Source organism: Alosa sapidissima, chromosome 3 (assembly GCF_018492685.1).
Source record: "Alosa sapidissima isolate fAloSap1 chromosome 3, fAloSap1.pri, whole genome shotgun sequence".
NCBI lineage: Eukaryota > Metazoa > Chordata > Actinopteri > Clupeiformes > Clupeidae > Alosa > Alosa sapidissima.
The window spans coordinates 29,903,029-29,915,544 of NC_055959.1; the positions used below are offsets into that span (position 1 = coordinate 29,903,029).

At 43.5% G+C, this 12,516-nt stretch overlaps 2 protein-coding genes across 2 annotated transcripts; both read left to right on the forward strand.

The window, feature by feature from the left end:
• The first annotated feature begins 693 nt into the window (after positions 1-693).
• Positions 694-7,296, forward strand: grifin (galectin-related inter-fiber protein). The gene is made up of 4 exons (XM_042085399.1): positions 694-800; positions 3,268-3,347; positions 6,575-6,737; positions 7,006-7,296. Exons 1-4 carry the CDS (start codon positions 789-791, stop codon positions 7,168-7,170), a joined length of 420 nt encoding a protein of 139 aa, XP_041941333.1. The 5' UTR covers positions 694-788; the 3' UTR covers positions 7,171-7,296.
• A 1,058-nt stretch (positions 7,297-8,354) lies between these two features.
• LOC121704851 (QRFP-like peptide receptor) lies at positions 8,355-11,766 on the forward strand. The gene is made up of 2 exons (XM_042085376.1): positions 8,355-8,581; positions 9,118-11,766. The coding sequence occupies exon 2, from the start codon at positions 9,231-9,233 to the stop codon at positions 10,623-10,625; it is 1,395 nt and encodes a 464-aa protein (XP_041941310.1). The 5' UTR covers positions 8,355-8,581; positions 9,118-9,230; the 3' UTR covers positions 10,626-11,766.
• Positions 11,767-12,516: the final 750 nt, after the last annotated feature.

Consider the following 12,516-nt stretch of genomic DNA (forward strand, 5'->3'; position numbering starts at 1 on the left):
TTTTCCATGGTGACAAGCATGGTGCTGAAGGGGAAAGTTAGCGAATGATGGGCAGGACTGAAGAGGTCAACTCTCCCCAGAGACTGAATGATGCACTTCTGAAAATCAGCTGTCATTGTGCACAACGTTGATGAATATTTAACGAACCTCCAGTGTGGGGTCCCACAGGATGACTCTGTGGCTTTAAATAATATACACTAAATTCATTACTTTTCTCTTAATCTGACCTCTACAGTTCATATTGGAGCCATTTATTTATTTTATTATCTGCAGCTCAAGTCTAATGGATGCATCTCCACATGAACTGCAACAGGTGGTGCAATACCACTTGCTGCCTAACCACACATACTGTACACCTACTGTATACACACACACACGCGCGCGCCAACGCAAACACGCCCCACACATACACAATGAAAACATTGACGCACACACGCAAATTGACACAGATATACACCATGAAAACATTGATTAATGTTTGGCAGTGTGTACACACACACACACACACACACACACACACACACACACACACACACACACACACACACACACAAACAACCAAACAGACACAGCCGGGCGCTCTTTGAGGATCTAAGCAGAGAATGAACAAAGTGATGAACGCTGCTGGTCTCACCTCAGACAAAGGCCTCTTTCTGCCTCCCTGATCCCAGTAAAGCCTGCCACTCACGTGGTCTTCATACCGCTCTTTAAATGACATCCCTCTGCCAAAACAGTGGCAACCGGAGATCCCTGACGCGAACTGGACATCGCAAAACCCTGCAGATAGGATGACATTACGGGTAAGACGCACACTTCAGATACAGTGCATTTAGTCTTTTAGCAAATGCTATCACCCAGGATCATTTACAGTAAACTAAATTACCATATTAGAATATACACAGACAGATACATACAGAGCCTGGTGGGTCAATAAAGTGAAATACTGTACTCAACAGATATGGGTGCATTTAGTCTTTTAGCAAATGCTATTACGCTGTGTAACTTACTGTATACTACATCACTGCCATAGTAAAAAAGAATACAGACTGTACATAGGTTATGCATACAGGATATACACAAATTACTTCACAGTGGCTGTAGAGTCAATAATGCAATATGCAATAATGCAATATGTATGCACATAATAATGCACACATTCATACAACTCGCCATACACGATTCTCCCTTTCATTGAAATGTTGTTACAGGCCATTAGATGCAGAGAAAGAGTCAGATGTAGCCCAATGGAAACACCCTGTCCCTTTAAAGGAGATATGGACAAAAAAAGATCTTGGAACGTTTTTGCACAGCTCATCATTCTCTCTCATTCTATGTGATGGGTATTTAATTATTCTCCGTGCTGCTGCACTTTAGGTAATGACATGGTGTCACCCCTAAACACTGGTACAATTTGATAGTTTATCATTAGGTTGAGAAGAAAAAAATTAGAGGCTGCCATAGTTATAATACAATGCACTCAAGGAAGGATCTTTTATTCACCTTTGCAGCATGTTCATTTAAGCTTATTCATGCACACAGACACACACACACACTCACACACACACACACACACCTCCTCACAAACCACTCAAAGGCTTGTGTCAGTTTACCATCTTATTTTCTTCAGGTGGCATCTGCAGTGTTGTATGTTGTGTAGAGCAGGCGTTGCATACAGTGTTTAGGTGGGGGCAGTGAGGCAGTGACATGTTCCATTTCTCTCTCCACACTGGGAGCTGCTCTAGCCCCTGGCTTGGGAGAGGTAAGGTGACAGTCACTGCACCTAGATAAGACAGCTATGGCAGTGTGTGTGTGTGTGAGAGAGAGAGAGGGAGAGAGAGAGAGACGCAGACATAATGTTCTCAGGCACGCTGAAGCAGCAGCAGATAAGATGAGTGGAAGTTGCTGAAGCAGCAGTGATACTGCAGATGGAAGATGCCCCACCACCACCCTCCAAGACAAGTAGCCGTCTAAAGAGGGAGAGCAGAGCTCCCGTCCTAATCACTTCTCCTCCTCTCCTCTCCTCTCCTCTCCCCTCCTCTTCTCTCCTCTCCTCTCCTCTCCTCTATCACTGCGCCGCACTCCGGGGAGAGATGCTCCTCCTCCTGGAGCCGAGAGCTGAGCTGAGCATTTGGAGCCCAGTGCTTTGTTTGGTGTAGTTCAGTGAGATGGCAAAGTGTTGCATTCCCAGTAGCAAGAGGGGAGAGTGGAGAGAGAGAGAGAGAGAGAGAGAGAGAGAGAGAGAGAGAGAGAGAGAGAGAGAGAGACAGACAGAGACAGAGACAGAGAAAGACGCAGAGAGTGAAGTCTTTTTTCTGAGCAAGAGTACACCTTAAGAGTAATCTGTTTTTTTTTTTTTTGTGGCCTCAGAATGGCATGACTCAAAATGATGTGTATGTTTTTCCTGAGCCTCATAAGACCTTTAAAGTTCACGGATTAAATTCTCAAAAAGCTACATCAAAGGAAATAAGGGAAAAGAAACATAATAATAATAAATCATTTTGTCAGAGTACTGCCTGAAGGAAATTACTGTTCAGGAAAGATTGATTTTTATTGTAGTTATTATAACAAATTAACAAACCTTGCCCTTAATAAGATCCTATTTGTTCAATCTGAAATCTCTTTTAATTCAGACTTCCATATTTCAAATGCAGATTATCACAGAAAATTATGCAGTAAATGCATTCCGTAAACATACCTGCTACCATTAATGAAAGAAAATGATTTGTTTGAACAGCGCTTAACTGTTCCTCAGATGGCCTCCAGAGAGAGTCTGCTATCAGTACTTGCAAGCTTAAGAGAGGCGTGTGGTCTCTGATGGAATATCTAGCATATCCCTTCATAGTCACACATAACAATGAGCTGATAATGGTATGCTGATAGCAAGCGGGACCGGACAGCCAGGGGCGGATTGCCAGAGAAGACCATGTTTAGGCACTAAGAGGCTAATAGGGGGGCGGTCTAGGAGTAGATAGATAGATAGATAGATACTTTATTGATCCCCAAGGGGAAATTCGAGAGAGTAATTAACCCTACAGTGTGTTTTGTTTTACATTTTCTCTCCACCTCAACCATTTCTCTGTTTGCCCCTCTTAGAAGCAATGTGATGTAAAATTCCTGATTGTCTGAGAAGATTACACTGTTCTTTAGTGTGTTCAGATGTACTGTGCTTCCTTGCCGAGCTTGAAAGTACACTGAGTCATGAGCACATAGCAATGACGTGTGCTGGCGGCGCTAAAGTGATTAGCACCCGTTACTTGTCCCTCACAGTTTGAGGCTTCCTGTCCTGATGGCCTGTGTCCAGGCTGGAGCATCATCCTCAAAGGAGAAACCCCCTCAGAGGCAAACAAGTAAGTATGTGACATGACCCAACGGACACCACTGATCGCTCTCTAGTCTATTCATACTCTATTATTGGTCTGGACGTCATTTCCACAGGGGGAAAAGTTGACATGTCTCATGTTGGTGCCGGATATATCCACTGTGTTTAGAGAAATGGTGTGAATATGATTTAAGATCGATAGAAGGCTATATTGAGAAGAGTATTTATTCTTCCATACTTCAGGATTAATACTATATCAACTCAGTCCAATGCTGCTTATCTAGTTTCCCACCCCTGTTGTGTTCATAACGCCTCTTTGCTTTGTGTTGTGTGCATGAAAAATGCGCTCTATGAATAAAAGACAGACTCACTTACTTTACTTACTTATAATTTCAACAATATTACATAGCAGTAGCCTATAGTCACTGTGGTCGCTATCTGTGAATGCAACTTCAAATGAAGAGATTGTGAGCATAGAGTTAGGTCTAATTGCTTATTCAGGTCAGTCCTCGGGGTTTTTCAAGATAGATTTCAAGGGAGAGTCGTGTTCTGACTACACATCAAACAGATGTCATCTGTCCAACTTCCTTCTGGGAAAGAGGCAGAGCAGGTCCGACCTCTGTGAAGTCCTGCACAGCATATCATTAGGGTATTTCATACCTGTCAACACTCCCGTTTTTCCCAGGTTGTCCCGTATTTCAAGGTCATCTCCCGGCACCCTCCCGTTTAGTTATTTTTCCCGGAAAACTCCCGTAATTTGCATGGCCTTCAAACTTAATTTTAAAATCATTGATCCATTCATTTTTTCTATTAGTCTGACATCTCCCAGGTTGCCAGATTGTGTATGAAATACACCCTACACATACACAATCACTTAGGGTCCGTCCCAATACCTCCCCTACCCCTAGATTTTTGCCCTAACCTCGTTTTTGCGCGTGCACGTGTAGGGCTATAGCCTGACGAGCCAGACCCACATTAAAATGTAGGGTCTGGGCATTCACCGTTCACAGTGCTCAGTCCGAGGGGCAGGATAATCAGTTGTCTTTCAAATTCCCTCTGCACGCAATAGGACAGCGGCAGCGCTATGAGTCCCATGTGTTAGTTAGTTAGTTAGCGGAGCTAGTTGGCTAGTTCAAACGTTTGCCAACTTAATAAAAGCTAAACTCGTGTCACACTGTTCGCCAACAGCAACATCCATCTTATTTGTTTTCAAGTAGCAGGGAATCCAAGCCAAACCGTTGCAACTCTGCCATCAATCATTATGTTAAGCCCACCTAACGACTCTATACACGATTTCATTGGCCTGATTGAGTTTCGATTTCTGGAGCTCACAAGCCAACGGAGAGTTGCTAGACTAGCGCTGCCGCTAGGGGCGCGTCTAGATTTCTAGGCTAGTAGGGCTAGGGTGTCCCATTACTTTAGGGAGCAAAGGGGAAGTGCTATTTTCCCTTTAAAATTAACCCTCAAAATATAGCCAGGACCGATGCAGGCTTAAAACGAAGTGGGAGATGAAATTACCCAGGATACCGTGCGAGCTCACCGAGCCGGCCGCATTTTTCATATATTTTCGCAAATAAGCATATTAAAATTTCGAAATATGTTGGAATATGTTAGTTTGATGCACATCTGATGGACTGTTGAGTTTTGAACACTAATGTTAGAAAATATCTCACGAAGCTATCGGAGGATGTTCATGATATCTGCTGAGTGCTTTGAGAGAGTCTGCCCATCAAATAACGTTATATATCTGATCTGGGTAGTTTCGTCAATATTAAAAGATGTGTGTTCTGGCTTTCACATGAACACGTATCTTTGTTAATTAACCAGACGTAGGTAAACCAGTACAGCCCACACAACAATGACCGCTGGAATGGGCATGTTCCTGAATGAAAAAGTAGCAGGCTACTACCGGTAGACACGTCGGCGCTGCGCGTGACATAGGTGAGCACATTCGCTACGCTAATTTGCATATAGTGGTATCCCAATTCATAGGGAAAGATCTTCACCTCCACTTCCCTTGTCGAGGGGGCTTTAATGTTGAGGGCAATCAAAACCAAGTGGAAGTTTTAAGGGGGGAGAAATGGGACGGGCCTTTACTTTCAATTTCAACCGTTTTGTCATAGCTAGGGTTAAAACCTGGCAATCCAAAACCCAAATAAGGCAGCTGGTGCTGACTGCGCAGTGCACAGCCTGAATCTCGTAAGCAAGCAGGCTAGTTGAATGGCCTACTCCAGAACTAGCTGTTGTGAAATTGTTGGGAATTTAATTGATTAACACATCACATAAACTGTTATTGAGTGTTGTTGATACACTGAACTTGTGTCCTCGCAACCAAATCAGACAGCAAGCAGCTTTGGAGTTTTGGAAGTAGGCTACAGGCAGGCAGCTGGTGGATACATAACTGGCATGCGTAAGGTAATGGTAAGGTAAAAGCAACGACCGAAATGCAGTGTTGAAACACGTGTATGAAACATGTTAAATATGCAAACACTGACCCCCCCCAGAAAAAAAATCTCCCGTTTTTGGAAAGCTAAATGTTGACAGGTATGTATTAGATGCCAACACCTCAATAGAATATCACTGAGTTGGCATACCTCTTGTATTCTTTGGGAGACAATCACACCACAATGTTGTTTGTGGGTGAATATTACATGGAGCTATACAACTGACACATGGAGCTGACAACATGGCCACTTGAAATCATTTTCACAGTGTGCCAGTTCTATACCAATGGAGTGAGAATACTTAATGACACCCAATAGTTAACCCAGTACATTGAGAGACAGATGCACATTCATCATCCTTAAATTACAAGTGGCAACAAAAGAATCCAATAACCTCTAACAAGGTGGAGCACCAATCAGAGTACTGGAGAAAGCAGTTATGTGCAAAACAATTAATTCAAGAGAGAAGGAAAACTGGCCGTCCCATGTGAACGCCTTCGATGATTGTATATTTTGTAAATGTGAACAGGGTGCACACTTGAGCAGTCTAGTCCCATCTCAGGAAGGGAGAGTGATAATCTGTCATTACACTTGTCAGAAATGTGGCTCAACATCTGAGTTTAGGGTCAAACGAAGATAAAGAACAGAGAGAGAAGATGAGAAATCCAGTTACTTTATCATCATACTGCCATCATTTGAAGATGACCTCTACGACCCTATTCTGTTTTCACTAATGCAAAACTGTCTGCTCCTACATTTTTCATTTAGGTCTGGGGCAATCTCTTCTAATGCTCCATGCTTTGCACCCTAGGTTTGAGATTAATTTCCTATGTGATCGGGATGACAGAATAGCCTTCCACTTCAACCCACGCTTCACAGAGTCGGACATCGTGTGCAACTCCTTCATGGCCAACCACTGGGGACAGGAGGAGAGATGCACCAATTTCCCTTTCGGAGCTGAGGAGCCTTTCCAGGTGACTGTCTGGTTTACCATCAGTTGTCTATACACAAACTTTAAGAATGTGTATTATTTTCGTTTTTGGTAACACCTCCAATTTTAGTAACTCATATACTTGTGGGGTTGCTTTTTAACTTCTAAAAAACAAGTGTGCAACAACAACAGGTGTGTGTGTGTGTGTGTGTGTGTGTGTGTGTGTACTATATATAAGAGCAATATAAATTCAATTTCCTCCTAAAATCAAAGAGCACAGTTAACATTAGTACTAATTGTTATCTTCACAGATTGAGATTTACTCAGACAATGAAAATTTCCACGTCTACATCGACGAGACGAAGATCATGCAGTACAAACACCGCGTGGAAGACCTAAAGACGATCACAAAGGTGCAGGTGGTGAATGACGTCAACATCTCCTCTTTAGAGATCACCAAGAAGCACTTTTACTGAGTCAAAGGCGTTCTCAGAGGATGCCTTCTGGATGCAAGTTAGCAGCAGTAAGCTTTTGTTTGTTTGTAGTGGATTAGTCATTGTCCCTCATCGTGTGTTTTAAACACTCAATCTTGCTGGATATATGGAATTGTTTAGACTCTTGATTTGGATATAGCTTAACTGAATGTCATGATCAGAGGAACAAATGTGAAAATAAATGGCAGAATTGACAGCCACTGAGATTTATTGGCTGACTTGAAGAATCCTTGATGCTTAATGGATTTCATTTCCATTTTTATCAGGCAGGTCCATGTGGATGGGGAGCACAAATGTCAAATGTCGAATTTATACATATTTCATTCCAGATGGCATGCAAATGAATGTATGAGCATTAATGTAACCTACAGCATTTATTCAAAAGGTTCGAGAGCATAGAGTGAAGTTTAATTCCAACACTATAGTGGTAATCAGATACCCGCAATAAACATATGTATGGATGTGTGGGATAAATGTCTATATTAGAAATCTTAACATTCAAAGCAATACAATCTAAACATGAATCTCCACCATCAGTGGTGTAGTCTACGTGATACACAGGACTACACAGTATACCCACTTAAAAAGCATCACCATCTCAGTATACCCAGTTAAAATAGACAAGGATATTAACATTTGGGGTTGATCACAGTATACCCACTACAGCTAACTAGACTACACCACTGCTCCTCATCCCTCTAGGGCCACAGCTGCTGCACGTCTTCAGATTAGACTCATTTATTGAAATGAGTTCATCCACCCAGAATTACCCTACTGAAAGGATTTCTCCTTTGATCACTGTTTTGAAATATCTGAAGTCAACACACAAACAACACAATCCCTCTGCAGAGGATTCATGTCCTTAAAAAAATGTGTCTCAAAGTTTTTTTTCCAATACAGTGTTAGTTCAGATTCATAATACCGTTAAATGCACTTCCTGTTGGTATTTGATTGCATCGTGTACATGATGTTTACGAAATGCCTGAAGCCTAAATCTAGTATGAGAGTTAGAAGGCTTCTAGCGCATTTTATTTATTAAGAAGATATCCATTTCTAGTTGCCTCCACCCTTTTTTGCCGCCAGCATTCGATTGGTTCCTTGACATAACACTGTAATTTGCACACGCCTGATGAAAAAAGATCAAACCGCGCTCCACACTCTCACAAGTGCCGTGGCGCGCAAGTGACATACCTCTCCGCACTCTGATCTAACCAGACATGCAGTCGTGTCTATGAGGTTTCATTCCAAGAGAGAAAAGCAGGGACGTTCAAAAGATATCAATTCCCCTAGTGTGATAATGTGGGCAGCAGAAAAGTGGAAGGCTGGGCTTCACTTCCTCATCGAGTCGTTTTAGTGGCTTTTGCCGTTTTTCCAGGGATTATCATGGGAACAGGTAGGGATTATTCAACTGCCTTTCGACTTGGCTGTTCTTCATAAAGAGGTTTGCTGAATACATATGGAAAGCAGGTGTTAAGTGACAGTTTGTGTGATAAGATTTGTTCCGGAGCACATTCATCGATTTGTTGTGAGGAACTAACGTTTGGTGATGTGTAATATCTGACACCTGTTTACACGCATTGCACCTTATTCCACCACATTTATTTCAGTCTTCAAACATATATATTAATATTGTGCATCCTTGGTGCGGGTTACTTAAGGTCCATTTGGTGTAATTTTGCATCTTTTTCCTGTATTGCGTTACTGCATAGTGCTACTGATTGAGAGGTAGAAAATCTATTTGACATATCAATGACTGATCGAGTGAAATACTTTTACGCACTTAATATAGCACACAATATAGTATTGTACAGTATAGTACAGAATTTAGTTTAGTATTAAAACATCTTATGGGTATAACTAGACAAGTTTGTTTTTTTTGGGAGAAGGTGAACTGCCGTTGATGCTGCCCGCGTGCTCTTTCATTCACAGCAGCGAACTGAAGGAACTAAACTGATTGCTCTGCGGAGCCTAATGGGAGCCACCTGAAATTCGATGAAAGATTGTCCCACTCTGCCTCCGAGTTCCAGGACTTCTGCGCTGGGATGTGCAGTGACCAGGTTATGCAAATCGAGTGCTCTGCTCTCCCTCAGAACACCTGCTCATCCTGCTATGCCCCGGAGAATAAAATGAATTTCTCAGCAGAAAACCAGAAAGCTGGGCTACTCCTTAAGCCACAAAATGAATCCCTTGGACAAGCAGGTGACATTGACAATGGCATATTCCCCCACGGGAACAGCGAGCTGGAGACCCTGTTCCTGGTAACCATCCACGAGCCCACCACCATCGCGCTCACTGTCATGTACATCTTGTCCTTCGTGGTGGGCTTTGTGGGTAACGTCATGGCCATCCACGTGCTGACCGGACGCAGGAGCAAGCGCCTGTCCGGTGTGAGTGCCACCAGGAGCCTGCTGATCAACCTGGCCGTGTGCGACCTGATGGTGGTGCTTGTCTGTATGCCCGTCACCCTGGGCCACAAGATCTACACGGCATGGGTGTATGGTGACTTCTTGTGCCGCGCTGTGCCATTCACACAGGCGGTGTCCGTGTCAGCCAGTGTCCTGAGCCTGACCGTCATCAGCGTGAACCGCTACTACAGCGTGCACAGCCCGCTCAATGCCCGCTCCTTCTTCACGCGCCGCAAGATCGCCTGGACCATCGTGGTGGTGTGGGTGCTCTCCTCGGCCATCTGTTCGCCGCTGATCTTCATGAACCAGCGCGATGAGATCTCGTTGATTGGCGACATCGTGCTGCCCATCTGCCGGGAGATCTGGCCGTACCCGCGCCTCAAGCAGGTCTACAATGTGCTCCTTTTCGTCACACTCTACTGCATCCCGGTCACCTTCAACCTGGTCATCAGCTTCCTGACGGGCAAGAAGCTGTGGTGGGCCTCGCGCAACTTTGCCGACTTCGACCCGCAGAGCCAGGCGCTGTACTCATCGCGCCTGAAGATGCGTAAGAAGATTGCCAAGATGGTGGTGGCCCTGGTGCTGCTGTTCGCCGTCTCCTGGCTGCCCTTGTACTTGGCCGACATCTGGATTGACCACGTGCAGCATCCCCCGCACTGGGTCCTGCAGCTGCGGCCCTTTGCCCAGTGGCTGGGCCTGACCAACTCCAGCCTCAACCCCATCTGCTACTGCTTCATCGGCGACCTCTATCGCTCGGCCAAGGTCATCAAGAGCAAGTACCACCAGCGGCTCATCTCGCTTCTTAGCTCCTCCTCCACCGCCAGCAGCAGCAGCAGCATCCCCCGGATGTTCTCCCTCCGGCGGCAGAAGTCGGGCCAGCGGTCGGGGAAGATGACCCAGGTGTCCGAGGAGACCTTCTCGGAGTGGTGCTCTCACACCAGTGTGTATGAGAACCCCAGTCAGATGGTGTCTCTTCAGAGTCTCTCAGAAAAGACAGGGTCGAGAAGCACCTCTGACTTAACAAACCTGTAGGACGAGTCGGTTAGAGTGATCAAAGCCTTGCTTTGCCCCCCCCCCCCCCCTTTAGAATCCAAAGGCCCTTGAACAGTGTGCTGCATGAAATCAGTGGTCGGTATGAAGTGGTCCTTGGAGGAGCACGTGTTGTGGAGGTGCTAGTGTGTGACAATTCTGAAATTGTATGCCATTCGTTTGGTTGACATAAAATTTCCAGTGTCTGTGCTTTTTGGAGTGAACAAGGTGAAAGTGGAAAATGGAATGTTGTTCCTCAGCAAACCCACTTGCAGTGTGGAGAATGTACTTTGTTAGTCTTGGCTAAATGAGTGGATCAAGTTTAAGTGAATGTGAAATGAACGGCTTGCAACAAGTAGAAAAAAGTGGATTCATCATCCAAACATCAACAACTGTATCTTATCCAATTTTAGTCATCATTTTGATCAAATGTACTGTGTACACAGTAAAAATCATTATGAATATTTAATGTCAAATTTTGTATATGAAGAAGCACTTGATGTACTTCCATTTGAACTGTTTACAACATACACTTTGTCTTGAGTGTAAAACTAGTAAACACAAGTGTTTCAGGATACATGGTTTTAATGTAGCAGTTGCATTGTGCTGGTGCAGATTTGTATCCTAGCCATCCTCTAACACAGGGCTGCATGTGTTCGATGTAGAAGGTCAGTGTGTGTGTGTGTTTACAGCCATTAAGATGCTGCTAACTGAGGCCGGGGGCCAGCTCGGGGCGAAACACAGGGTTAATGGGAGCTATGGTCTGGCTGGATTGCAGCGAATGGTTTTCTGTTGAGCTGAAAATGACTCCTGTGGCAATATGTGCAAAGGGTTGGGAGTGACATCTTTGACAGTGCAGTGCATAATTTAGGATTGAATGCACACTCTCAGAGCTGGCCAATAGATATACAGTGTAGGCCTACCCTTGCAGACAAACGTGTTCATCTTAAAAAATGTGTTTAATATGGGCTTGGGTGCTTTTTGAGATCCGGCATCATATATCTAAGCCTGAAAAATGATCTTAAAGACTAGCCAGTTCTGCCACAAGGAATATTTCAGTACATTTTGCGAAAGTCAAGTGAATATTCCATGTCTACAGTGTTGATATAAATAAAACATAGCAATTCGAACCATGTTGATTCAATATTTCTGTATGGTGTTTTTACTTCCGCACGGTTTAATTTCAACCCAATCTCTCAACTAATCTTGATAAAAAATCCATTTCCCATGGTTTTAGGCAGAGTAAAAATGATGAAAGCTCGATGTGTAAACTGGGATGAGGGACAAGGGATGAGAAAAATAGCAATCTTCAACAGCTTGGCAAAATAATATATAGAGGTGTTCTATTGGCAGGAAAAAGTAAGTGACTCTGAAAATGTTATGTGGTAATGTCAGTGGAATAGCAGAGAAGCAATTAATCACCTTAAAGCCTTTGCACCTTTCTAGATATGCACATCTCTATTTTACGGTAGAGCATGTTAAACGCAGTAATTGTTAATCACCAAGTCTCACCTCATCTGTGTATATTTTGCTTGACTGGGCCACAGTTAGATAGATAGATAGATAGATAGATAGATAGATATTTTATTGATCCCCAGGGGAAATTCAAGTTAACTGTTAACCAGAGATTTTTTATATAAATGTGACTGCACATTTACATAAATAATCTCTGATTATCTTATAACTGGCACTAATGCAATTTACACAGATTTGGAAAGCCAAATGAAAGCATCACGTAACTCTCAAGAGGTACTCAGCAATGCACACAAAAGCCCTTGGAGTACAACAGTGCCTGATTTCCCTACACGGCAACATTCAGTAAATTAAGTGTTTCATAGAGAATAAAGAAGCTTTTTTTTGTATAATGGATACACTGTTATATACAATGAGTATG